Source organism: Cervus elaphus, chromosome 1, assembly GCF_910594005.1.
Source record: "Cervus elaphus chromosome 1, mCerEla1.1, whole genome shotgun sequence".
In the NCBI taxonomy this organism is placed as follows: Eukaryota; Metazoa; Chordata; class Mammalia; order Artiodactyla; family Cervidae; genus Cervus; species Cervus elaphus.
Window position 1 is genome coordinate 66,353,285 of NC_057815.1, and position 25,978 is coordinate 66,379,262.

At 39.6% G+C, this 25,978-nt stretch overlaps 1 protein-coding gene across 3 annotated transcripts in view; it reads right to left on the bottom strand.

Annotated features, from left to right (window-relative positions):
• FCHSD2 (FCH and double SH3 domains 2) overlaps positions 1-25,978 on the bottom strand; it is a 260,252-nt gene that overhangs the window by 151,999 nt on the left and 82,275 nt on the right. For all 3 annotated transcript variants that reach the window (XM_043906604.1, XM_043906595.1, XM_043906612.1), the window contains exon 4: positions 1,241-1,317. In XM_043906604.1, the coding sequence (XP_043762539.1) occupies positions 1,241-1,317 (77 nt within the window). The remainder of the gene's footprint in view (positions 1-1,240; positions 1,318-25,978) is intronic.

The following is a 25,978-nucleotide window of genomic DNA, read 5'->3' on the forward strand; positions in this document are numbered from 1 at the left end:
GGGCAAAAGATCTAAGTAGACATTTCTCCGAAGTAAACATATAGATGGCCAAAAGGCACATGAAAAGATGTTCAACACTGCTAATTATTAGAGAAATGCAAATCAAAACTACAATGAGTTATCACCTCACACCAGTCAGATGATGGATACATGCACCTCAATGTTCATTGCAGCACTCTTTACATTAGTCAAAACATGGAAGCAACCTGAATATCTATCAATAGAGGAATGGATAAAGAAAACATGGTACATATATACAATGGAATATGACTCAGTCATTAAAAAGAATGAAATAATGCCATTTGCAGCAACACAAATGGACCTAGAGATTGTCATACTCAGTGAAGTAAGTCAGACAGAGAAGAAAAATATCATATCTGTTATATGTGAAATCAAAAAAGAAATGATACAAATGAACTTACTTAAAAACAGAGACTCACAGACTTAGAGAACAAATCAGTTTCTGGGGGGAGGGATAGTTAGGGAGCGTGGGATGAACATGTACACACTGCTATATTTATAATGGATAACCAGCAAGGACCCACTGAATAGCACATGAAACTCTACTGAATGTTATGTGGCAACCTGGATGAGAGGAGGGTTTGGGAGAGAATGGACACGTGTATACGTATGGCTGAGTTCCTTCACTGTTCACCTGAAACTGTCACAATATTGTTAATCAGCTATAAGATGTCTGTATGACGACACAATTTATATTTCATTGTCATCTATCTTCTTTAAAATTTGTATGTGGGTGTTGACTAGTCTATTTCTGGATACCCTGGGTGTGTATAAAGTACACACACACACACAAACTCTTTTTCCCTAGGCTCACAGAATTCTATCTTTTCAAATGTAGAATTTGTTTCAGAAGTAAAGAATCAAGATCATGATAGAACATTATTATCCTGTTCATTATTGCTATAATAATGTTTCATCTATAGGTCACTGAGGAAACAAGTTGTGTTCCATTGTCATCTATCTACTTTAAATTCTTTATGAGAGTATCCATCAATTAAACAAAATGTAATCTAGACTTAAGACATATGAAAATGATCTACTGCATATAGATTATATATGTTGCAGAACATTAACATTGTTTAATAATTTTGACATGTCTAAAAACACAGCAGAGGAAAGGAAGAAAATTTTTTTAAAAACTGGAGTCTTTATATTATGTGACATGGCTCTGTGTGAAACAAGTTTTAAAGAAAATGGGCAAGAAAACTGATTAAGTTACCTGTAATCATTCCGATCATCAGCTTTTATTCCAGGCCAATCTCTCTTCAGATACTGACTAGTCAACTTCTGGATACCCTGTTAAAAAATACAAATGTAATATAAATTAAATTATAAAATAAATATTGTGCTATAAAGGAAGCTTTTTTCCTTAAAATACACTACTTAGCAAATCCCATCTTTCTATATGTAAATTTAATTCAGAAGTAAAGAACCAATGATAAATGGCAGAACACTGTAACTGGTTTCATTATTTTCAAAGTCCTTTTGTCCTCATTTTTAGGAAGAAGGTAAGTATAAAGATGAGAAAATTGAAACTTAATTGAAATGCTTTTCACTTCATCATACTATGTGACCAGCCATAAAAACAAACTACCCCTGGTATATCACAGGGAACACAGCTGTCCACCTCCAGAGCTATGATGACTCGGTTCGACATCTCAATTTCCCATCATTCCTCTGCTGCAGCATTTATTGCATTTCTGAATCCAAGGAGCCAAACTCATATACCAGAAAATAGTACAACACATTCAATTTGAAGCAGACAGATAAATATTGGCTTCAAAAATTAATGCACAACCTCTGGTGCTATTCCATACTAGTAATTTTCAAGACAAGACTTCAAGGTTTTTTTTTTCTTCTTCTTCAAGTAATATCATGGCACAAATCACTTAAATGGAAAAAATTAGTTTCACAAAGAAATACCCAATTATTGTTATCCATACAAACATGAACCTAGACAAAACAGTATTTATTCATAACAGGTACAGTGGGTATCAGAATTTGAATGAAGATGAAGTCACTGGCAAGAGAGGTTAAATTACTCACTCTGAGTATAGAACATACTATTTTTTAGAAGGAAACATATGTGGTCACCTAATATTCTAACAGGGCCCAATGTAATGGATCAGAAATTGTTAAGTTTGGGGTATTCATCTCCATACATGCAACTTTAAAAAGAACAAATAAATAGCTGAGATGAAGAACAATCACATTAATCGGCTGCCTACTTTAAGCACAAATTGCCCGAGTAAAATCGATGGTACACTCTATATACATGATACCTTTCTAGTAAGGTCTGATGCCAAATCAATTTGGCTTAATTAAATCCACTGTTGAATGTTTCTGTTTACTATTTTTTTAATGAGCCCAAACAAGAATAATAGAGAAGCTCCTTTGAATCTCAATTCCTTTTGAACTTCGCAATAGTATGGTTTCACTGTTTTCAGGTCCTATGTATTCTGAAAACTAATAAACAACTGCATATCCACAACACTCTTACTTACATGCCTTGTACTTTAGGGAATCCAATTATTAAAACCTCTCTGAATCTGGACAGAATTTTTTTTCACTTCTGTACCTTTTTCAAAGCGTTATTTGTATGAAATATCTTCCCATCACTCTCATTCCTACTGGCTGAATTCTTGCTGTTCCTCCTTTAAACTGATTTTTAAATTTCCTAACACAAAATATTAAAATGTACATAAAGAAAAATGTAAAAAGTTTCATTGCCTGTTTGGTTCCATTTCATTAAAAGAGAAGAGTTTATCATTCTTTCTGCATTTGTTAGCTTGAATTCTTTTTTAAAGAACTATCCCTCATGGACTATTTGGGTATGCTAAGGTACAATTCTTAGAGGAAAGCCAAGATAAATATTTGACTGCCTAGTTTTGGTCCAAAAGTGAAGAATGAATTTTTAAAGTAACATTATGAACTCACATGTTTTGAAAAATGGATGTGTTTCAATCTATTGCAGTCATTATTCTCTCAATGCTCCAAATGCTACATCAGTGGTCAGCAGGAGTTCCTCCAAGTTGGCGCCCACGTTATGACCCCAACAGATTTAAATAATTTTGTTTTCTTTTACAGTTCCTATTCCAGATCTTCAGTAAGCTAGTCTTCTAAGAAATTCTGATTCCTTTCAGAGAGAAACCATCTTCAGAGACCACAACCCTAGGTACTTCCTTATCCTTTTGGTTATACTTTGTATCTTCCTCTAAGAGGGCTTTTCTAATCACACTGTATACAAAGTAGCTCACCCTTCACTCAGCTGCTCTCTCTCACACTACCCTACAGTATTCATAATCCTTATACATTGCTCATTGCTACTGTCTGGTTTCAATATGTTTTGTCTATTTGCTGACTATAAGCTCTTTCAGGTACCAATCTTGTCATTTTTTTTAATCACTCTGTCTCCAGGCTATATATAGCAGAGCCTAGTATTCAGTTGATACCAATAATGTTCCCTGACTGCATAAATAAATGCCACCTACATCATTTCATTCCTAATGTAAAATACTCAAACTCCTTTTGTGTTTTTGCCTTTTGGAGTTAGAAACATTTAGACCAAAATTTCTCTAGGTCCTTAATTTTCATACACTCAAAGGAAAAAAACATATACCAGATTTCTAACATTATGACCAGATGGTTTTAATATGATAAATAAGCTCCTTAATAAAATTACAGTCAAATTTGACCATCTTCATTAACAAAAGGGAACACACATGTAGATATCCAAGCAATGAAAAAAGAACATTATTTTATGAAGATTCAAGTAAATTCAGATCCCTGAATTCAAAGAAATTATAATATGTAGACAGAGTAAGAAGCATTCAACATAAAATGGGAGGCAACAGATGGGTTACTGACTTATAAGTGGTGGTAAGTGATACAAGTACCCAGGAGGAAAAAATTATCTGATATTTTCCTAACTAATTTAAATAATGATAGTGACTTTTTCAGTTTAATCACTGATAAAGTGGCTGCAGAACACTTCATACAGAACATGGGATGTGACAGTAGGCTCAGATTATGAGGACTGAGAGGGCAGAATGGCAACACTATAAAGTTATATAAAACAAACAAACTCATTAACAAACATTTCAACACACTTATTTCTCGTAATTCCATTAGGCCCTGTTACAATACAGAAAAACTTTTGGACACTTAGAATACACAAATTCTACTTGAAGTCTCAAAACTAGTTAAGTTTGAATTATAATCCCTAGATATCATTCTAAATTTTCACCCTCAAAATCATTTTGAAGTAGATTTTATATAATTCATGACAATTTTTTTGAAATTATTTCAACTTGTTATCTTTTTTGTGCATTATGAGTTACAAAAGCAATTTCTAGAGCTCTAAACTACAATGTTGAACTGTATTAAACTGAATGGAGCCCTTCAGAGATGAGATGAGGGATTCATGAAATAGACAAACAGCGAGAGCTTTAGATGAAAGACTTTATTCAAGTTAGTTCACAGAAACAGGAATCATGACTCCTGTGTGTTCCATGCAGCTGTTCAAGATCTAATCTGCATGGACGCTCAAGAAATACTTCATGGCCCTGATAGGAAAGGTCATAAATAACATTGCATGCTTCTGAAAGCATTATATACTTAACTGGTCTACATTTTACATCATGCTTAAGGCTATATCTTACGTATAAAAGGTTTCTTTGTACAGAAAATAAAATCCACCATGAGTAAATGGCTAAGGAAGATAAACCTGTGGCTGGCAAATTTTTTTTAAAGTGTTTTTTTTTTTAATCTCTTCCCTAGTCCACAATATTACTCTCTAAAACTGGTGCATTAGACATACAATATTTATTTATATTTACATTAGTATCATTAAAATATAATGCTGATTTGATTTCTAATACAGTTTACTCTGGAGCAGTGGTTTCCACAAAAACGTACTATCAATATACTCTTTGGAACATCCAATAACATCCCATTTCAACTTTTAAAAAGCTATCAGTGTCTGATGTAAGACTTGCTTTGTTTCACCTCTCAATAACACTTGTTATATTGCTCTAACAAGTGAAGCAACACAAAGAAAGTCACTGTTCAATAGACACTGGGAAATGGACTGATGGCTTAACCTTTTGTCCATTTACCACAAAAAGCTGAGCAGAAGTGTGCTCTATGGCTCTCACACAGGTTATTCTGTATCCAATTTTGTCATGAAATTCCCAATATTGTGTAAATGATTGTTAAAAATTAAAGTCCACTGAATAAGTTGGATACTTTTCAAACTGATATAAATTATACAATGCCTTTACTATTCTAAAATTATTTTAATAGTAATAGGGAACTTAACACCCCCTCCTTAAGGGAAGTTTTCAAATATTTTTCATTGTTTTGTACAGCATATAATTGAAGTTAAGGTAAAAAAAATAACATTATTTTAAATTACATAATAAATTGCCTTTACATACTTTTCTATGACCATTCCATGACAAAATGAGGTATTAATCTCATGTTACATATTAAACATGTATTTACATATTTTAAGACTCTTCCTTTTATCAAAAATAAAGATTGTGTTTAAATGTAATTATATAAGAAAAAATGTAATTATGTAGGTTCTAATGATATATTAGGGGACAGCAGAGGATGAGAGGGTTAGATAGCATCACCAACTCAATGGACATGAATCTGAGCAAACTCCAGTAGATAGTGAAGGACAGGAAAGCCTGCTGTGCTGCAGTCCATGGAGTTCCAAAGAGTCAGACATGATGCAACTGAACAACAAAGACATATTAAATGACCTATTTGATTTTAGAACCGAACAGAATACAAAAGAAACACTCACCCATGATAAAAAAAAAAAAAAACTCTCAAAAGCTAGCAACAGAAGGAAACGTCCTTAACCTAATAAAAGGTATATACAAAAAGCCTACAGTTAACATACTTCTAGTAGAAAATGAATGCTTTCCCTGTAAGACTGAGAATAAGGCAAAGATGTGCTCTCTCACCAGTCCTTTACGACATTGTGTGTGTAGCCCCTGGTGGCTCAATCAGTAAAGAAACTGCCTGCCATGTAGGAGACCCAAGGTCAATCCCTGGGTTGGGAAGATCTCCTGGAGAAGGGAACGGCAACCCACTCCAGGATTCTTGCCTGAAGAATCCCATGGACAGAGGAGCCTGGCGGGCTACAGTCCAAGAGGTTACAAAGAGTTGGACACAACTGAGTGACTAACACTTTCACGTGTAGTCCCACCTAGTACAAAAAGGCAAGAAAAGGAAGTTAAAAGAGATACAGATGGACAGGGAAAAATAAAACTACCTTTATGCAAAGATGACATGATTGTATATGTAGAAAACCCCAAATAATCTACAAAAAATACCTCCTGGAACTAATAACTAAGTTTAGCAAGGTGGCAAGATACAAGACAACATACAAAACTCAACTCTTCTCCTATGTACCTGTAATGAACAATTAGTATTTAAAACATTAAAAAAAAAAATTGAATAGCATTGTGGGCAAAACAAAACACTCAGGAATAAACCTAACAAAATACGTGTAAGAACTGTAGAGGGCAAAGTCCAAAACAATGATGAAAAATCCCATGTTAATTGATTAGAAGAGTTCTCATTATTAAGATGTCAATTATTCTGAATTTCATTTATTCATTCATGGCAATCCAAATAAAAATTCCAGAAAGCTAAATATCAAAAGACTGATTTTAAAATGTACATGGAAAGGTAAAGGTACCAGAAATAGCCAAACAATTCTGAAAAATAAGAACAAAGTCCGAGGAATCACATTATCAGTTCAAAGCTAATTACAACACTATACTATAATGTTACAGTGTGGTATTGGCAAAAGAAAGGACACATAGATCAATGGAATAGGAAAGAGCCCAGAAATAGATCCATACAAATATAATAAACTGATTTTTCACAAAGGCAATTAAATGAAGAAAGGATAGTCTATATGAATAAATGATTGGAACAACTGGGTAATCAAATGCCAAAAAATAAACATAAACACGTATTTCATAACTTACACAAAAATTAAGTCAAAATAGTTCTTAAACCTAAATGTAAAGCACATGTACAAAACATGTGAAAGTGAAAGTGAAGTCGTGTCTGACTCTTTGCAACTCCATGGACTGTAGCCTACCACGCTCCTCTGTCCATGGGATTTTCCAGGCAAGAGTACTGGAGTGGGTTGCCATTTCCTTCTCCAGAGGATCTTCCCAACCCAGGGACTGAACCTGGGTCTCCTGCATTGTAGGTAGACGCTTTTACCATCCGAGCCACTAGGGAAGTCCTGGAGAACACAAATCTCTTTTACCTCTGGCAAAAAGTTTCTGCATGTAATATCAAAAGTTAACACACGATTGAAAAAATTAAAAATTGGACTTTATCACAATTAAACTTTCCTTTGGGAAAGACACTAGGAAAAATACATGAAAATCACATATCTGATAAAGGATTGCATCCAAAATATGTACAGAGCCCTTAAAACTCAACAGTAAGGAAAAAAACCAACCTAGTTTTTTAGAAGAGCAAAAGATCTGAACACACACTTCATTAAGATGATGTAACGACAGTAAATAAGCTTATGAAAAATACTGAACATCACTTTTCATTATGAAAATGCAGATTAAAACAATGAGGTACCACTACATACCTATTAGAATAGCTCAAATCTAAAAAAATACTACAATGTTAAATGTTAATGAGAATGCAGAGCCATAGGACATGCCTCCACTGGTGGAAATGTAAACTGGTACAACCACTCCGGAAAACAACTTGGAAACTTCCTGTAAAATTAAACACTTCCCATATGACTCAGCAATAGCACTCCGAGGTAGTCACCAACTGATGAGAAAATTTATGTTCACACAAAACCCTGCACATGAATGTTTCAAGCAGCTGTATTCATGAAGGTAGAAGCAGCCAAGACGCCCCTCAACAGACAGACAAACGACGGTACATCGTTACAACACAGCACCATGCAGTCATAAAAACTAATAAAGAAACCGGTACAACTTGAGTAGGTCTTTTTCTCTTTTTTAAATTAATTTATTTTTTATTGAAGGATAATTGCTTTACAGAGTTTTGTTGTTTTCTAACCTCAACGTTGAAGTCTTTAATTTAGAAAATTTTTGGCCATGCTGCATAGCAGGCAGGATCTTAGCCAGGGATTGAACCTGTATCCCCCACAGTGGAACTGTAGAGTCTTGACCACTAGACTACCAGGGAAGTCCTAGATAAATCTTAAATGCATTTTGCCCAGTGGAAAAAAAACCAAATAAAAATAGCTGTATATATACCTTGTGAAATAAAAGAAAATACGTGTTGGTCTTTGGACCTGGCACAGAGCTCATAAAACTCTTGTAGATAGAGTTGCTATAAGAATTTTGTTCTAACATTTAGCCTTTGACCCCCCCGTTCATGACACAGAGTTCCTAAGTCGCAGTGATTTTCCTGGGTGATAGCAATGTCTTTTGTTCTATCGGCTGACTCACGGGAGGCTCCTGGATGAGGGCTGGTCACCAGAAAGACCAAGCCATATTCCTGGAATTTCCCAGCCCCATTTCTTAATCTCTAGAGAGGAGAAAGGGGCCAGAAAGGAGTTAATAACTGATCATATTCACATGATGAAGCCTCCATAAACATCCCAATAGTATGGGGTTAAGATTTTTCATGTTGATGAAAATGCATAGATGGTGGGAGAGTGGCATATCCAGGGAAGGCAAGGAAGCCCTACACCCCTTCCCACATACACTTGCACTATGCAACTCTGGCAGAGATGATGAGAGTTCAAAATGTGGTGGAGACACTGGAGATCGAACGAGACTGATAAAGATATTTAGCAGGGAAAACTGACATGATAATAGTTGGTAATGGTCTGCTTCCCTGGTGGCTCAGAAGTAAAGAATCTGCCTGCCAATGCGAGTTTGATCCCTGGGGTGGGAAGATCCCCTAGAGGAGGAAATGGCAACCAGCTCCAGTATTGTGTCGGGAAAATTCCATGGACAGAGGAGCCTGGCAGGCTACAGTCCATATAGGGTTACAAAGAATTGGACATGACTGAGCGAATGAGAAAGAAATGAAAGAAGCAAAATGGCTGTCTGAGGAGGCCTTACAAATAGCTGTGAAAAGAAGAGAAGAAAAAAGCAAAGGAGAAAAGGAAAGATATACCCAATTGAATGCAGAGCTCCATAGAATAGCAAGGAGAGATAAGAAAGCCTTCCTCAGCGATCAATGCAAAGATAGAGGAAAACAACAGAATGGGAAAGACTAGAGATCTCTTCAAGAAAATCAGAGCTACCAAAGGAACATTTCATGCAAAGATGGGCTCAATAAAGGACAGAAATGGTATGGACCTAACAGAAGCAGAAGACATTAAGAAGAGGGGGCAAGAATACACAGAAGAACTGTACAAGAAAGATCTTCACGACCCAGATAATCACGATGGTGTGATCAGTCACCTAGAGCCAGACATCCTGGAATGTGAAGTCAAGTGGGTCTTAGGAAGCATCACTACAGACAAAGCTAGTGGAGGTGATGGAATTCCAGTTGAGCTATTTCAAATTCCTGAAAGAAGATGCTATGAAACTGCTGCACTCAATATGCCAGCAAATTTGGGAAAGTCAGCAGTGGCCACAGGACTGGAAAAGGTCAGTTTTCATTCCAATCCCAAAGAAAGGCAATGCCAAAGAATGCTCAAACTATCGCACAATTGCACTCATCTCACACGCTAGTAAAGTAATGCTCAAAATTCTCCAAGCCAGGCTTCAGCAATACGTGAACCATGAACTTCCAGATGTTCAAGCTGGATTTAGAAAAGGCAGAGGAACCAGAGATCAAATTGCCAACATCAGCTGGATCATCGAAAAAGCAAGAGAATTCCAGAAAAACATCTATTTCTGCTTTGTTGACTATGTCAAAGCCTTTGATTGTGTGGATCACAATAAACTGTGGAAAATTCTGAAAGAGATGGGCATACCAGACCACCTGATCTGCCTCTTGAGAAACCTGTATGCAGGTCAGGAAGGAACAGAACTGGACATGGACCAACAGACTGGTTCAAATAGGAAAAGGAGTACGTCAAGGCTGTATATTGTCACCCTACTTATTTAACTTATATGCAAAGTACATCATGAGAAACGCTGGGCTGGAGGAAGCACAAGCTGGAATCAAGACTGCCAGAAGAAATATCAATAAACTCAGATACGCAGACGACATCACCCTTATGGAAGAAAGTGAAGAGGAACTAAAGAGCCTCTTGATGAAAGTGAAAGAGGAGAGTGAAAAAGTTGGCTTAAGCTTAACATTCAGAAAACTAAGATCATGGCATCCAGTCCCATCACTTCATGGCAAACAGATGGGGAAACAGCGGAAACAGTGGCTGACTTTATTTTGGGGGGCTCCAAAACCACCACAGATGGTGACTGCAGCCATGAAATTAAAAGACGCTTACTCTTTGGAAGGAAAGTTATGACCAACCTGGATAGCATTATTAAAAAGCTGAGACATTACTTTGTCAACAAAGGTCCATCTGGTCAAGGCTATGGTTTTTCCAGTGGTCATGTATGGATGTGAGAGCTGGACTATAAAGAAAGCTGAGTGCCAAAGAATTGACGCTTTTGAACTGTGGTGTTGGAGAAGACTCTTGAGAGTTCTTTGAACTGCAAGGAGATCCAACCAGTCCATCCTAAAGGAGACCTATCCTGAGTGTTCATTGGAAGGACTGATGTTGAAGCTGGAACTTCAATACTTTGGCCACCTGATGCGAAGAGCTGACTCATTTGAAAAGACCCTGATGCCGGGAAAGACTGAAGGCAAGAGGACAAGGGGATGACAGAGGATGAGATGGTTGGGTGACATCACCGATTCAAGGGACATGAGTTTGGGTGGACTCCGGGAGTTGGTGATGGACAGGGAAGCCTGGTGTGCTGCGGTTCATGGGGTCGCAAAGAGTCGGACACGACTGAGCAACTGAACTGAACTGAGCAAATGAACACACAAGAGGAAGAGATAAGAAGGAAGGAGACAATAAAGATGCCTTTCTGCATTTTGGCTTTATACAAATGGACAGATGGTGGTATCTTCCCCAGGAATGAATACACAGGCAGGCTATTTAACTGCAGAAAGGGCTGCTGGATTATAATACAAATGATCCTAGGTTTAGCAGAACTATAAGAAAAGAGAAGTCACTATTTCTCCTACAGTGAGAGATGTCAGGAAAACCTATGTGAACTTAAGTACTCTGGAACTGGATCTGAAAAGGGCAAATGCGAATTTGACCAACTGAGAAAGGAAAGGGGTATTTCAGGTTTTAGCAAAACTTATGTGAAAAAAAACCTGTGATATAAAAAATAATAAGGAAAATGTGGAGTAGGGTTGGTGGAGTAAATTTTTACTTCAAAGCAACCAACTTGTTCTTTGAAGCTTACATTTACACTTTATATAGTGAACTCTTCTTTAGTATTTAGGAGATAACTACTCTCAAAGAAGTTTTCCATGAAGTTATTCTTGTACTTTAAGAAAGACCCTCCAATGTCTTTCTTTTACATTATTCAGCGTAAAGCACTATTACTACCACTGTACTTAAAATGCAATCTTAAAAACACATTTAAAAAGATGTTTTCTTGAAGAGTTGTGGTCTAAATAATAACTAGGATATATCATTTTAAGTTAATTTACTGTGCTTATAAAACTCAGTGTTTCCTTTACTATAAATAAGAGGTAGAAAATTATCTGCTTGATAATTTTGAAAATTTTGAAAAATTGCTTGAATTATGCTTAGCTCTCCAGTGAATGTTGCTATTACAACAATGTAATAAGAGAAAGTATGTGCATAAATCCTGTTGGACTTAAACGGAGAGGACATGTTAAATGTCCAGTTTATACAATGCTGTTGCCAATATAACTTGGAAGTTTGCCCAGTAAAAGGTTATCTTACTTTTAGGAGGCAAAAGGCCAAATCTACCTGATATTAAATACTAAATGTCAGTTATCTGATCATTTTCAAGTTCACATCAACCATTACACTCCAGAGAGTTTTGCTGACTCCTATAGAGTTCTTCCCTTTATTCTAAAAGCAATTTATATATAAGTTTAATCAAGAGAAAATCCTACTGACTAAAAAGCACTGACTTAGCTTCTCTCTCTTACTTCAATAGTTTTTACTGCATTTTTCCATTTTTCAATAGACTGTTTAACCACAAAATGATGGCTATACTTTTATGAATTTTTTTTTCTTCCCCCCACATTTTGGGAATTTTTTTCACATTGCTAGAAGCCATTAGTAAGAAAAACAGCAGTTTTCATTGAGTGTTACAGTCATCTTCCAATACAGATTTATATTATTTGCTGTCAAAAAATAAACTTAGGGGATTTATTTTATAATATTTAAAACCTTACCAATTGGAAGACATAAATGATGACACATTTTTAGAGAAAAATATACTAACTGTGCCTTATTTAGAATCTTAAAGTCACTAGACATCATCAAAATTATGTGGTTTTTTTTTTTTTATTTTAAAAATTAAAGTTAGATTTCAAAGCTTGGATTAGCTGATATCTATTTGTAAGCTTCTGACTGAAGGGTCTTATTGAGGGGGAAAAACAAGGTAGGTGCTGTTGTTTTTAAATAATAACAAAAGTATTATATTAGTCAACGTAACCAAACTGTCCACTTGATCTCAAAGACAACTATAAAAGCAGTTCCTTCTTCAAGCAGAAACTGGAATGTTTCAAATCAACAAGCAAATAATTTTATGAGCTGGACCCTTTGTTTTTGTTGTTCAGTCGTTAACTCATGACTGACTCTTTGGACCCCATGGACTGAAGCATGCCAGGTTCCGCTATCCTCCACTAGCTCCCAGAGTTTGCTCAGATTCATGTCCACTGGGTCAGTGATACTGTCTAGCCATCTCATCCTCTGCCACCCCCTTTATCCTTTTGCCTTCAATCTTTCCTGGCATCACAGTCTTCTCGAATGAGTTGGCTCTTCGCATCAGGTGGCCAAAGTATTGGAGTTTCAGCATCAGTCCTTCCAATGAATATTCAATTCTTCAGGATTGACTGTTTTCATCTCCCTTCCAGTACAAGGGACTCTTAAGAGTCTTCTTCAATACCACAATTTAAAAGCATCAATTCTTTGCTGTTCAGCCTTCTTTATGGTCCAACTCTCATACCTTACATGACTACTCAAAAAACCATAGCTTTGGCTATATGGACTTTGGTCAGCAAAGTGATGTCTCTGCTTTTTAATATGCTGTCTAGGTTGGTTAGTTTTCCTTCCAACTGGAGGAGGGAATAGCAAACCACTCCAGTATTCTTGTTGTAACAATTCCATGAACAGTATGAAAAGCATCCTTAGTTATCTTAAAATAGAGGGGGGCAATCCAGAAGAGACAGATACAATGTGACTGAATATTGAAGGCCAATGACAGTCATTCTTCCTCATTTCTCCTGTTGGATGGAAAACATAATTAACCATTAAAGTTAACAGCTGAGTACTTAATATTCACACTCAACTAATATTTAAAATCAAGCTTCCCTGGTTGCTCAGTGGTAAAGGATCCACCTGCCATTACAGGAGATGCAGGTTCGATCCTTTCCTGGAGAAGGAAATGGCAACCCACTCTAGTATTCTTGTCTGGAGAATCCCATGGACAGAGGAGCCTGGTGGGCTACAGTACAGTTCAGTTCAGTTCAGTCGCTCAGTCGTGTCTGACTCTTTGTGATCCCGTGGACTGCAGCATGCCAGGCTTTCCTGTCCATCACCAACTCCTGGAGCTTGCTCAAGCTCATGGCCATAAAGTTGGCAATGCCATCCAACCATCTCATCCTCTGTGGTCCCCTTCTCCTCCTGCCTTCAATCTTTCCCAGCATCAGGGTCTTTAAATGAGTCTGTTCTCTGCATCAGGTGGCCAAAGTATTAGAGTTTCAGCTTCAGCATCAGACCTTCCAGTGAATATTCAGGATTGATTCCCTTTAGGATTGACTGGTTGGATCTCCTTGCAGTCCAAGGGACTCTCAAGAATCTTTTCAACACCACAGTTCAAAAGCATTAATTCTTCAGTGCTAAGCCTTCTTTATAGTCCAACTCTCACATCTACAAATGACTACTGGAAAAACCATAGCCTTGACTAGATGGACCTTTGTTGGCAAAGTAATGTCTCTGCTTTTTAATATGCTATCTAGTTTGGTCATAACTTTCCTTCCAAGGAGTAAGCATCTTTTAATTTCATGGATGCAGTCACCATCTGCACTGATTTTGGAGCCCCAAAAAATAAAGTCTGTCACTGTTTCCATTGTTTCCCCATCTATTTGTCATGAAATGATGGACCAGATGCCATGATCTTAGTTTTCTGAATGTTGAGCTTTAAGCCAACTTTTTCACTCTCCTCTTTCACTTTCGTCAAGAGGTTCTTTAGTTCTTTGCTTTCTGCCATAAGGGTGGTGTCATCTGCGTATCTGAGGTTATTGATATTTCTCCCAGCAATCTTGATTCCAGCTTGTGCTTCATCCAGCCCAGCATTTTGCAAGGTGTACTCTGCATATAAGTTAAATAAGCAGGGTGACAATATACAGCCTTGATGTACTCCTTTCCCAATTTGGAACCACTCTGTTGTTCCATGTCGGTTCTAATTGTTGCTTCTTGACCTGCATAGAGATTTCTCAGGAGGCAGGTAAGGTGGTCTGATATTCCCATCTCTTTAAGAATTTTCCAGTTTATTGTGATCCACACAGTCAAAGGCTTTGGCATAGTCAATAAAGCAAAAGTAGATGTTTTTCTGGAACTCTCTTGCTTTTTCTATGATCCAACAGATGTTAGCAATTTGATACCTGGTTCCTCCGCCTTTTCTAAATCATGGGCTATAGTCCATGCATGGGGTCACAAAACGAGCCAGTTGTGACTAAACAAACAAACTCAGTGACTAAACAAACAAGCAAACAAAACAAATATTTAAAGTCACCACCTTACGCAGTAGATGTAACATAAGTTTTTAAAGGCTAAGTAATCTGTATAAGGAGCTTTCCTGGTGGCTCAGATGGTAAAGCCTCTGCCTGCAATGCAGAGAGCCCAGTTTGATCCCTGGGTTGGGAAGATCTCCTGGAGAAGGAAATGGCAACCCACTCCAGTATTCTTGCCTGGAGAATCCCACAGATGGAGGAGCCTGGTAGGCTACAGTCTGTGGGGTTGCAGAAAGTCGGACATGACTGAGCTACTTCACTTCACTTCAATCTGTATAAGATCATCAAAATCATGTCTTTTTTCAAAGTTTAAAACACTTTCTGAGCACTCAGTTCATTCTGATATAACTATAGACTATCTCAAATAACTATATACTTTGGCTAAGGGCTATCTATAAGTTCTTTAAAGGACAGGGCTATAAAAATCTAGCACAGTTCAGTCTCTGCTGAGTAAATAAGTGCTAAACCCAATCTTTAACCATTCACATTAACCATGTGAACAAATAAACATACACATTTTTTAATTGAGTTTTTTCTAAGAGTTTTTAGGTTTATAGAAAAACTGAGCAGAAAGTACAGAGTTCCCAAATCGTACCCTGCCCCATACACTGTCCTAATATTACATCTTGCATTAGTGCAATATATTTGTTACAACTAATGAAATAGTATATTGATACTTTATTAACTAAAGTCCAGTCTACATTAGGATTATGTTGTATAGCTCTATGAGTTTTGACAGACACACAATGTCTTGTGTCTACCAATGTACTGTCATAATAATAATTTCACTGCTTTAAAACTTCCTTGTGTACCACCTATTCATCTTCCCTTCATCCTCCTCCCTCTTAACCCCTGGCAAACACTGATCTTTTTACCATCTCTAGTTTTGCCTTTTCCAGAATGTCATATATTTGGAAAAATATAGCGTTGTAGCCATTTCAGATCAGCTTCTTCCACTTTACAAGATGCATGACGTGTCTGCTGTGTCTCTTAGTGGCTAGATAGCTCAGTTCCTTTTATCACTAACTACTCCTTCATTGTCAAGATGTGCCACAAGTCGTTTACACTTTCACCTACTAAAGGACATCTTATCTGCTACTAAATCTTAGTAATAAACAAGGCTACTATAAAGCTACTATAAATACTCACATAGTATAGTTTTTTGTGTGAACTTAAGTTCTGAACACATCTAAGCAAACATCAAAACGTGCAACTGCCTGATTTTGTGGTAAGACCATGCTCAGCTTCCAAAAGTGGATGCACCGTTTTCCATTCCCACTAGCGATGGGAAACCATTGCTCCACATCCTAGACAGCATTTGGTATTGTCAGTATTTTGGATTTTAGCCAAACAGGTGTGTAGTGGTGTCTTACTGGCAATTCCCTAATGACTATGATGTTAAGCATCTTTCATATGCTTATCTACCATCTGTGTATCTTTTCTGTTGAAGTATCAGTTCAGGTATTTGACCTACTTTTTAATTGGGTCATCTACTTATTACTGAATTTAAAGATGTATTTGTATAATTTTGATTTAAGTCCTTTATCAGACACATGTTTGGCAGATACTGTCTTCCAGTCTTGTCTTTTCATTTTCTTAACAGTTGCTTTCTCAGAGAAGACATTTTTAATTTGACATCTGTATTTTCAACACTGAGTTTTACTAAGGTAAAGGAATCTTTAGACTTCAGGAAACAGATTAGTGAACAAGGAAAAAACTAAGGCTTCAAGGTTAGTTCTGACAATGGACTAAGTATGAAAATATATACAGGTGGTATTTCACTCTAAAGTAGTGATATGATTATGAAAAATTACATATAATCTAACTTTTGTGAATAATAAACATAGAACTCTGAACTTAACTAAACTCTGCATAAGATGAGAAAGTTTTATGCAAATCATTTCATAATTTGGCTGTTTTGAAAGTTTCAGTCACCATCATTTTTTCTTAAAATACGGGTAATCTCATTTCTACAAAAATAGTTTCTCATTCCTAATGCTTCTAACAATACCAGTAAGAGAATAATTTTCACAAATTCAGAAATCTTTTGTTAGAAAGCAACATGTTATCTTCTGTTTTTGAATGGTCCTTTATCAAGAGAAAGTCTTATTATACAGCTATGTACAAAGGCTATGAAGTAAACAGAGAGTAAAAGCCACCAGACAGATTTGAGAGATGGGAAAAGCACAGCCAGGGAAAGTTTCACAGAAGAAGTGATATTTGAGCTGGGCCTTAAAGGAAGAAGTATAGAGGACTTCCCAGTGACCAAGGAGAGGGGAAGCGATGTGCATAAACAAATGTGTGTAGCATAATAATGGGAAGGAACTGTGGAGTCAGATAACACTGGGTTTAAATCTTGGTCCATTACTCTCTCATAGTACAATGCTAAACAAGTAGTATCTCCTTTCTTATCTGTAAAATGGAGGTAAATTCATGACTTACAGGGCGTGTAAAGCTTAAGCAAAGCTATTTTAATAAGCATTCAATAAGTCTTAAATATCCCATTGAAATTTAAAGGAGGGAGTAATCATCAGATCTTTATTTCTAAATGATGATCAACAATGCTGATATGGAAGCTTCATTATAAAGAGAAAGGTGGGTGATCCAAACAGGAAGTTACTATGTGCCCTAAGCAGTGCAAGGAGAAAAGAAGAGATGCTGTAAAGCAAAACTGCAGCCTGGGAACTAACACATGTTGTAGGGGGAAAAGACTGAAACAACTGAAATTGTTACGTAGTTAGAATAGGAAAAAGAAGTCCAGAATGGTGGTGGCTAAAAGACAAAGAAGGGAAACGCCCGTGAAAATGGAACAAAGGAAGGTCTGAGGACTGGAGTGAGGACATCAGGTAAAACAAACAGCCCTCCTGGCTAGCCCAATCTATGTAGGGCAGGCCCAGGGGAAGGAGAAAAAGCATAAAAAGAGGAGTCAAAATTGGGCCAGGGGCTTCTCTTCTCTTCACATCTTTTGGGTCGGCCTGCCCTCATGCCTTAAGGATATATTCTCCTTTGCTTTCTAAATAAAACTGAGCTGTAACAGTCGTCCAACCAAGGAAATTACAAGCAGCTGTAACACTGGTCCATCCAAGGGCTGTAACACTGGTCCGTCCGTCACTTCAAATTGTTGTTGTGATGAGACAGAACCAAGGAAATTACACGCTCTCTCGACATCTACGGTGCCATGACTCGGATTTAACCCGGCTGAAACAACCTCAACTCGGCTCCCGCAAGGTGGAAGCCAAGCACAGCAGAAGCTCGGCGAAAGCTCCCACAGTGGAAGCAGAACGCAAAGAAAACCCAGTGCAGGGGAAGTGACAAGAAGCCCAGTGTGCTGGAAACCAGAGAGCAAAAACAAACGCGACAGAAAGCTCAGGCGGCTCAGTCTCAGATTCCAGAAGACCTCTCCGGTTAAGGTAGGAGATCCTCGCTCCTATGGCTGGAAGGACATATGGCTAACAAAATCTTAATTCCTTTACAATCGTTTCTTCATTTCTTGTTTCCTTGAACCCCCTGCAAACAGGTGAGTGGCAGTGGGTACAACCGAGGGACTCTGGCAGGGGCTACTCCTCAGTGTGTCCCAAAAGCTCCACTATCTGCTTGGGCCCCAGTAGCTGTTGCTCAGGTGGGTGGGGGTTCTTCTGTCCTTAATCTTCTTTTGTGCCAAAGATCAGGCCAATGCAAACTGTGAGCACAGGTCAGGTATTTAGCAGATTTTCCGGCAGATTATGAAGGGTATTCCTCATATGTTTTTCCCACTGCTTTTTCCTTCTGTCCCTCAGGTCCTCTTTCCATCTATGCCACTGCTTACAAAGTATTGGGCAAGTCATCATCTTTCCATTTTCTGAAAGTTGTGCTTGAAACCGTTTACCTAAGATTGGGACTCAACCCCATGTGGCAGGGACTTTGTGCTATGCTTAGTCACTCAGTTGTATCCGGCTGGGACTTGAGCCCAGCCAAAACTCCCAGTGCATGGTTTTAGGACCTAATGAAGCTCAGGCTCTGATGTCTCATTGCAAAAATTCAGTGAGAGACACAGGGATAAGTAAGAGATGGATTTGCTAGGATTCAGAGAAAAGCACACTCCACAGAGTGTGGGCCATTGCAGAGGGTGAGGGCACTGGCCATGGAATCTGGTGTGGTTAGTTTTTATGAGCTAGGTGATTTCATATGGTAATGAGTGGGAGGATCACTCCAACAATTGGGGAACCACCCACTCCTCAGTATTTTGAGGGTGACTTGGAACTGTCCTGGCACCTCTGGGTGTATCATTTAGCTTGCAGACTGGGGCTCAAGGTTTAGTTGAATTTGACTTGTCATCTTGGACCCATTTGATTTTAATCAGTTTATGTTATGCCCTTGGGCTATGTCATTCTTTCAAAAGTTGTGCCCTGACCCCTTCCCTCCTGTTTCATGCTCTTTTCCTGAGCCCCATCTGGGCCCGCAATGTTGCCTCTACAATCTTCTGGAGGGACAACCAGAAAACAACTGGCCCTTGGGAGAGAAATACTGTATGATATCCAAGCCCTCTAGATACTCAGGCCTTCATCCTCCATGTTTCCTACAACATGTGCAACAACAGCATCTTTCAGTGGACCCACCAGGGTGGGTGACAGACACACAATGCCTGCTAGAAGTCCATTTGTTGGTGGCATCCTTTCAAGGGTAATTGGGCTTCCAGGGATAATGTTTGCCACTTTGGGAGTTAGCCCTGCAGGGTTTTTGGGCCCAAACCCTTACCACACTTCTCCTAAAGTTACAAACATACCCCTGGACCAAATCTCCACTCCACTTTTATGGAACATCTGGTCTGTTGCCTCTTACCAATCTGTTCTTAAGCCACTTACTAACTCTACAGTCAGGACCCTGCCCCCTTGTAGGCAACACTGCTCCACCCCATTTATATTAAAATACTCGTAATGCCCCTAACAGGACCAGATAACCCACTCCTTTGTCATTATATCTGCTACTACCTAAAGTGGGTCTATGACAATGAAATGTTTACCACTGGAAACACCCTAAATTGCTCTTATGGAGGATTAGGGGAAGAAATCAGTGACTTACATTCCCTCAGAGCAGTAAGAGGATAAGGCTTATGGCTGTTTCACCAGGTTTCCAGTCTCAGGACACAGGCTTGAATTACTTTACATCATGGTATCTATTCCCATCCACAGTGGACAAACCAGCAATGAGTTAAGATTACAACATCTTAATTCTACCTAGCACTGTTTACGCTGGAGACCTTGGGGATACCCAACTCCAGTCCGGGGGGTCCCAGGAGGTAGATCTGCCTTGAGCTGCCTAGGGATCTGGCCCTCAGAAGGTTGTCATGCCTCAACCTGCTCGGGGGTCTGCCAGTCCAGGGGTCCCAGGAGGTCGACATGCCTCAACCTGCCCCGGGACCAATTCTCGGGAGGCCAACATGCCTCAACCTGCTGATCTCCAGGAGGTTCCCATGCCTCAACCTGCCTCGGGATCTGCACCCTGACCCAGGTACGGGTGCCCAGGGTACCCAGGCCAGGTACCCTGACCCGGCCCTCAAGTTGCCACAGTACTGGGTAGGATAACCTTCAGAAAGACTCATCCCTAAGGAAGTCCACTCATGGAAATAGAAGGAAGCCTATTAGCTGTGGGACTATGCCCAGTCTCAGCAATAACTCAGGAGCCCAACAAGAATCCCATTGCCTTTCCAGGTTAAAAGAGGCCCTCCAAAAGTTTACGAATCTGGACTTAAAACTCTTACAAGGGACAGGTGATTTTAAAGGACAAATTCCTGTGCCAATGTGCATCAGACATCATGATAAAAACACAACAGCTACACCAGCAGGACACTGCTGCCTCTTTAGATGAGATGGTCCAGATAGCCACCAAAACTTTTTATAACAGAGAACAGGAGAGGGAGGCCAAGGCCCAGGAAAGGGAGAAAAGGAAAAGACAAGGCATGCCCAGATACTGGCTGCCCTCCACGGAAGCCCTATGGCAACCCCAAGTCTTTAAAGGACAAGGCACAAGGCAAATGCCTAATCTGTAGACAGGTGGGACACTGGACCAAAGAGTGTCCAAACCGTGACAAGTCTCCTAAAACAGCTTGCTACAAATGCCATCAATTGGGACATTGGGTGGCACTCTGCCCTCATGACCCAAGAGTCTCAAGATCAAGCGCCAAGCCTTCCCTCATGATGGTTCAACAGGACTAAAGCTGCCCACTCCAGCCAGCCTGCCTGTCAAAAACAACCATCACGGGGCTGGAGCCAAGGGTGCAACTGGATGTGGCAAGTAGGCCCAAGAATTTTCTGGTTGACACAGGGGCTACCTACTCTGTCCTGACCTCCTGCTCCAGAGCCTTCTCCCCGCAAACCTGTACCATTTTGGGTGCTACAAGAAAAACAATTACAAAAATATTCACCTGAGCACTTCTTTGTTGCTGGGATGGACAATATTTTCCCACCAGTTTCTGGTGGTCCCTGACTGTCCTACTCCCTTATTGGGAAGAGATCTTTCCCTGCCTTTGAAATCTTGCAGCTGTTGCAGTCCTGATAGAAGATGCTTTAAAACTCTCTCTTGGGGGCAAACTACTTTTACCAGCCACCAAGTGAAATAACTCCTGAATGGGAAAGGCCATTTATGGATGTCTGATCAAAGGATCTTCAGATATCAAGTACTGCTGATGGAAAATCCAGGCCTGACCATATCCCCTTGTGAGGTTCTTAACCAGCCACCCTCCTGCCTACCCCAAGGGCTCTCTCACCTCTCCCTCTTGCCTAGAAACCTTGGACCACTGGACAAAACCCCAAGAGGGATAGTAAGAAGATCTTCTGATCAATCCTGAGGAAATCTAGTACACTGATGGAAGCAGCTTTGTCTTGGATGGAAAAAGAAAAGTTCGATATGCAGTAGTCTCCAATTTTGAAACCATAAAGGCTAAACCTTTGCCACCAGGTACTTCAGCCCCATTAGCTGAGCTCACAGCCCTGACTCAAGCTTTAGAGCTGGGAAAAGGAGAAAGAGTAGCCATTTACACTGACTCCAAATATGCCTTTCTGGTGCTACATCAACATGCTGCTATTTGGAAAGAAAGAGGCCACTCGACCACCCAAAGGTCCCCAGTCAAATATGGTGACCAAATCCGTAGGCTCTAAGAGGCAGTACATCTGCCCACTGAGGTTTTAGTCTCCCACTGTAAAGGACACCAAAACGGGAGCATGGAAGTGGCACAAGGGAACCAAGCAGCTGATCAGGCAGCTAAGGGAGCAGCATTACAGAACAATAACATAATAGGGGTTGCCACCTTAGTTCCACAGACTAATTTGCCAGAAACTCCTTCATATACTGAAAGTGAGACTCTTAAGGCTAAGAGTGAGGGCTTTCAAGAAGATCATATGGGGTGGTTCCAAAAGGAGGGGCTCCTTTTTCTTCCTGGGAACCTCCAATGGAAGTTGGTTAACTCCTTACATGCCACCACTCATTTAAGGGAAAAGGCCCTCCAAAGATTATTACAAAGGTCCTTCAGACGAACAGGCCTCCAAACAACTATAAGACAAGTGGTCTCCTCTTGTCCCACTTGCCAATTAAACAACTCCCAAGGAGCTCAAAGACCCCAGCTGGCCCAGCCCATTCAATGACGTGGGATCTACCCAGGAGAGGATTGCAGATGGACTTCACCCAGATGCCAGTTTCTCGAGGGTATAAATACCTATTAGTCATAATAGATACATTCACAGGATGGATTTAAGGCTTTCCTACCCAGACTGTGAAGGTTGAGGAGGTGGTAAAAAAAAACTGCTCCATGAAATCATTCTGAGATTTGGTCTGCCCAGGTCATTACAAAGCAACAACTGGACATCATTTATTTCTAAGGTCATCCAAGGGGTCTCTAAAGCATTGCGCATTACTTATTATCTCCACTGTGCCTGGAGGCCTCAGTCTTCAGGAAAAGCAGAAAGAGCCAACGAATTCTTAAAATCAGCGATATAAAAGATAACCCAGGAGACCTCCCTGGGATGGAAGGAGGCTTTACCAATAGCTCTCCTCCACACCTGTATTGCCCATAAGGAACAGGCTGATCTTAGTCCTTAAGAGATAGGAGACCTTTTGTTTATGTCAATGACCTCTTCCTAGATCCAGAGGTTCAGATCCTCCGGTCTTATACCATGGCTTTTGGGCAATTCCAACAGGATATATGCTTGGGGGTGTCAACCAGGACCCAAAAGATCCTAAAGCATCACCACTATATGCTCCAGGGACTCAAGTCCTAGTTAAAGTCTGGAAAGATGGGTCTCCAAAGGCTCAACTCCAGCCCACATGGAAGTGCCCCTACCCTATAATACTTTCTACCCCGACAGCAGTCAAGGTACCAGGACATGACTCCTAGATTCACTACTCACTAGTCAAGCCATGGAAGAAAACAGAAGAGGACACTCAATACACCTGTGAGCTCCTGGGAGATCTCAGATACCTATTTAGGACTACAAATGAGCATCATTCTAATGAACACCCTCAAAACTAAGTTTTGGGGCATAAGATTTCTCAGGATAGTTCTAAAGAGCTAACACTGCTTGACAGGGGTTATACTCCAAAATAGATAGGAGGTAGATCTCCTGATTCCTGAACAAGGGGGACTTGAGTCATCTTGAATGAGACTTGTCATTTCTGGGTAAATACGTCCAGCCAAATTAAAGTCTCACAGGCCTCAAGAAAAACATTCAGACCCTACAGGATCTCAAAGGGTGGCTACAAGTTCTCTTTGGGGGGGTCCTCCTGGCGATGGGAAATCTGGAGTTGGCTAATGCCCCTACCAGTCCCTGTCATCACCATATTGATGCTGCTTATGATTGCTCCATGTATTATCAATTGTCTAATATGTTTTGTCTCTGCCCAGGTCAACAAGCTACAATATGCAGTGCCAGTTCAACAAGAACATATAAAACTAGAGCCAACCAGAGAAAATATCACTCACCCGTTGATGGACACCACTAAAAGGACTCTGAGACCTGAGACTAGCAAGAGGGGGAGGCCCAATGCCCCTTGCCATCCCAGTTCAGCAGGAAGTAGCCAGAGAGACCTTGACACCCCTATTCCCAAAGAACTGGGCCTCCTATCTCTTAAGGGGGAGACATTAGGTTGTTAGCATAAGAAAAAGGAGTCCAAAATGGTGGTGGCTACAAGACAAAGAGGGAAAAATCCATGAAAATAGAGCAAAGGAAGGTCCAAGGACCTGAATGAGGACCTCAGATAAAACAAACAGCACTCTTGGCTAGCCCAATTTACACAGGGCAGGCCCAGGGGGATGAGAAAAACATATAAAAAGAGGAGCCAAAATTGGGCCGGGGGCTTCTCTTTGCGTCTTTTGGGTTGGTCTGCCCTCATGCATCGAGGATATAGTCTCCTTTGCTTTCTAAATAAAACTGAGCTGTAACATGGAGCTGTAACACTGGTCCATATGAGGAAATTACACATGGCTGTAACACTGGTCTGTCCAAAGGCTGTAACACTGGTCCGTCTGTCACTTCAAAGTTTTGTTGTGATGAGACAGAATCAAGGAAATTACACACTCCCCGAACAAAATCAAGACTGATTACCATTAAAAATATCTTAATATTGATCATAAATTTAAAAGTCAAAAAGCTACACTACCCATTAGGGTGGCTACTATCAAAAAAAACCAGAAAACAACAAGTGTTGATGAGGATGCAGGAAACCAGAACTGTTGGTGGGAATGTAAAATGGTACAGCCACTCGGAAAAACAGTATGGAGCTTCCTTAAGAAATTAAGTATGGGGGCGGGGGGAGGGTTAATTAGGAGTTTTGGATTAACATAAACACACCTATAGATAAAACAGAACCAACAAGGACCTACTGCAGAGCACAGGGAACTCCATTCAGTAATCTGTAAAACCTATATGGAAAAAGAATATGAAAAAGAAAGACACATACATATGTAACTGAATCACTCTGCTGTACAGCTGAAACTAGCACATTTAAATCAACTATACTAAAAAAAAAATTTTTTTTAAGGGAATAAAAAAGAAAAAGAAACTAAGTATAGAATTATCATATGGTCCTGTTGGGTAGTTAGAATAGGAAAAAGGAGTCCAAAATGGTGGTGGCTAAAAGACAAAGAAAGGAAGAGCTTGCAAAAATGAACAAAAGAAAATCCAAGGACCAGCATGATAACTCAGGTGAAACAAACAGCCCTCCTAGCTAGCCCAATTTACATAGAGCAGGCTCAGCGGGAGGAGAAAATCCATATAAAAAGAGGAGCCAAAATTGAGCCCCTCTCTTCTTTTGGTCAGCCCACCCTCATGACTCCAGGATGTATTGTCCCTTGCTTGCCAAATAAAATGGAGCTGTAACCAAGCTATAACACTGCCCCTGCCCCATTTCAAATCTCTGCTGCAGTGAGATGGAACCAAGGAACTTACACACTCCCCTGACAGTCCAGCAATTCCATTCCTGGGTATATATTCAAAAGAATTAAAGGATGGACTCAAATAGATATTTATACACCCATATTCATAGCCTTCCCAAGTGGTGCAGTGGTAAAGAATCTGCCTGCCAATGCAGGAGAAACTGGAGACCTGAGTTCAATCCCTAGATCGGGAAGATCCCCCAGAGGTGGAAATGGCAACCCACTCCAGTATTCTCCCGTAAAAAATTCCATGGACAGAGGAGCCTGACATGCTACAGTCTCTGGGTCAAAAAGACTTGGATACGATTGGGCACACACCCATATTCATAGCAGCATTATTCATAATAGCCAAAAGATGTAAGCAACCAAAGCATCCACCAATGGATAAACAAACTGTGGTATATACAACAATTTCATATTATTCAGTTGTAAAAAGGAAAGAAATTCTGATGCACACCTACCATATGAATAAGTCTTGAGGACATCATGGTAAATGAAAGAAGGCAGACAAAGAAAGAAAAACACTACATAGATTCCACTTAAATGAGGTACATTCACCAGACAAAAAATAAAACAGTGGTTTTCAGGGGCTGAAGAGAGGTGAGA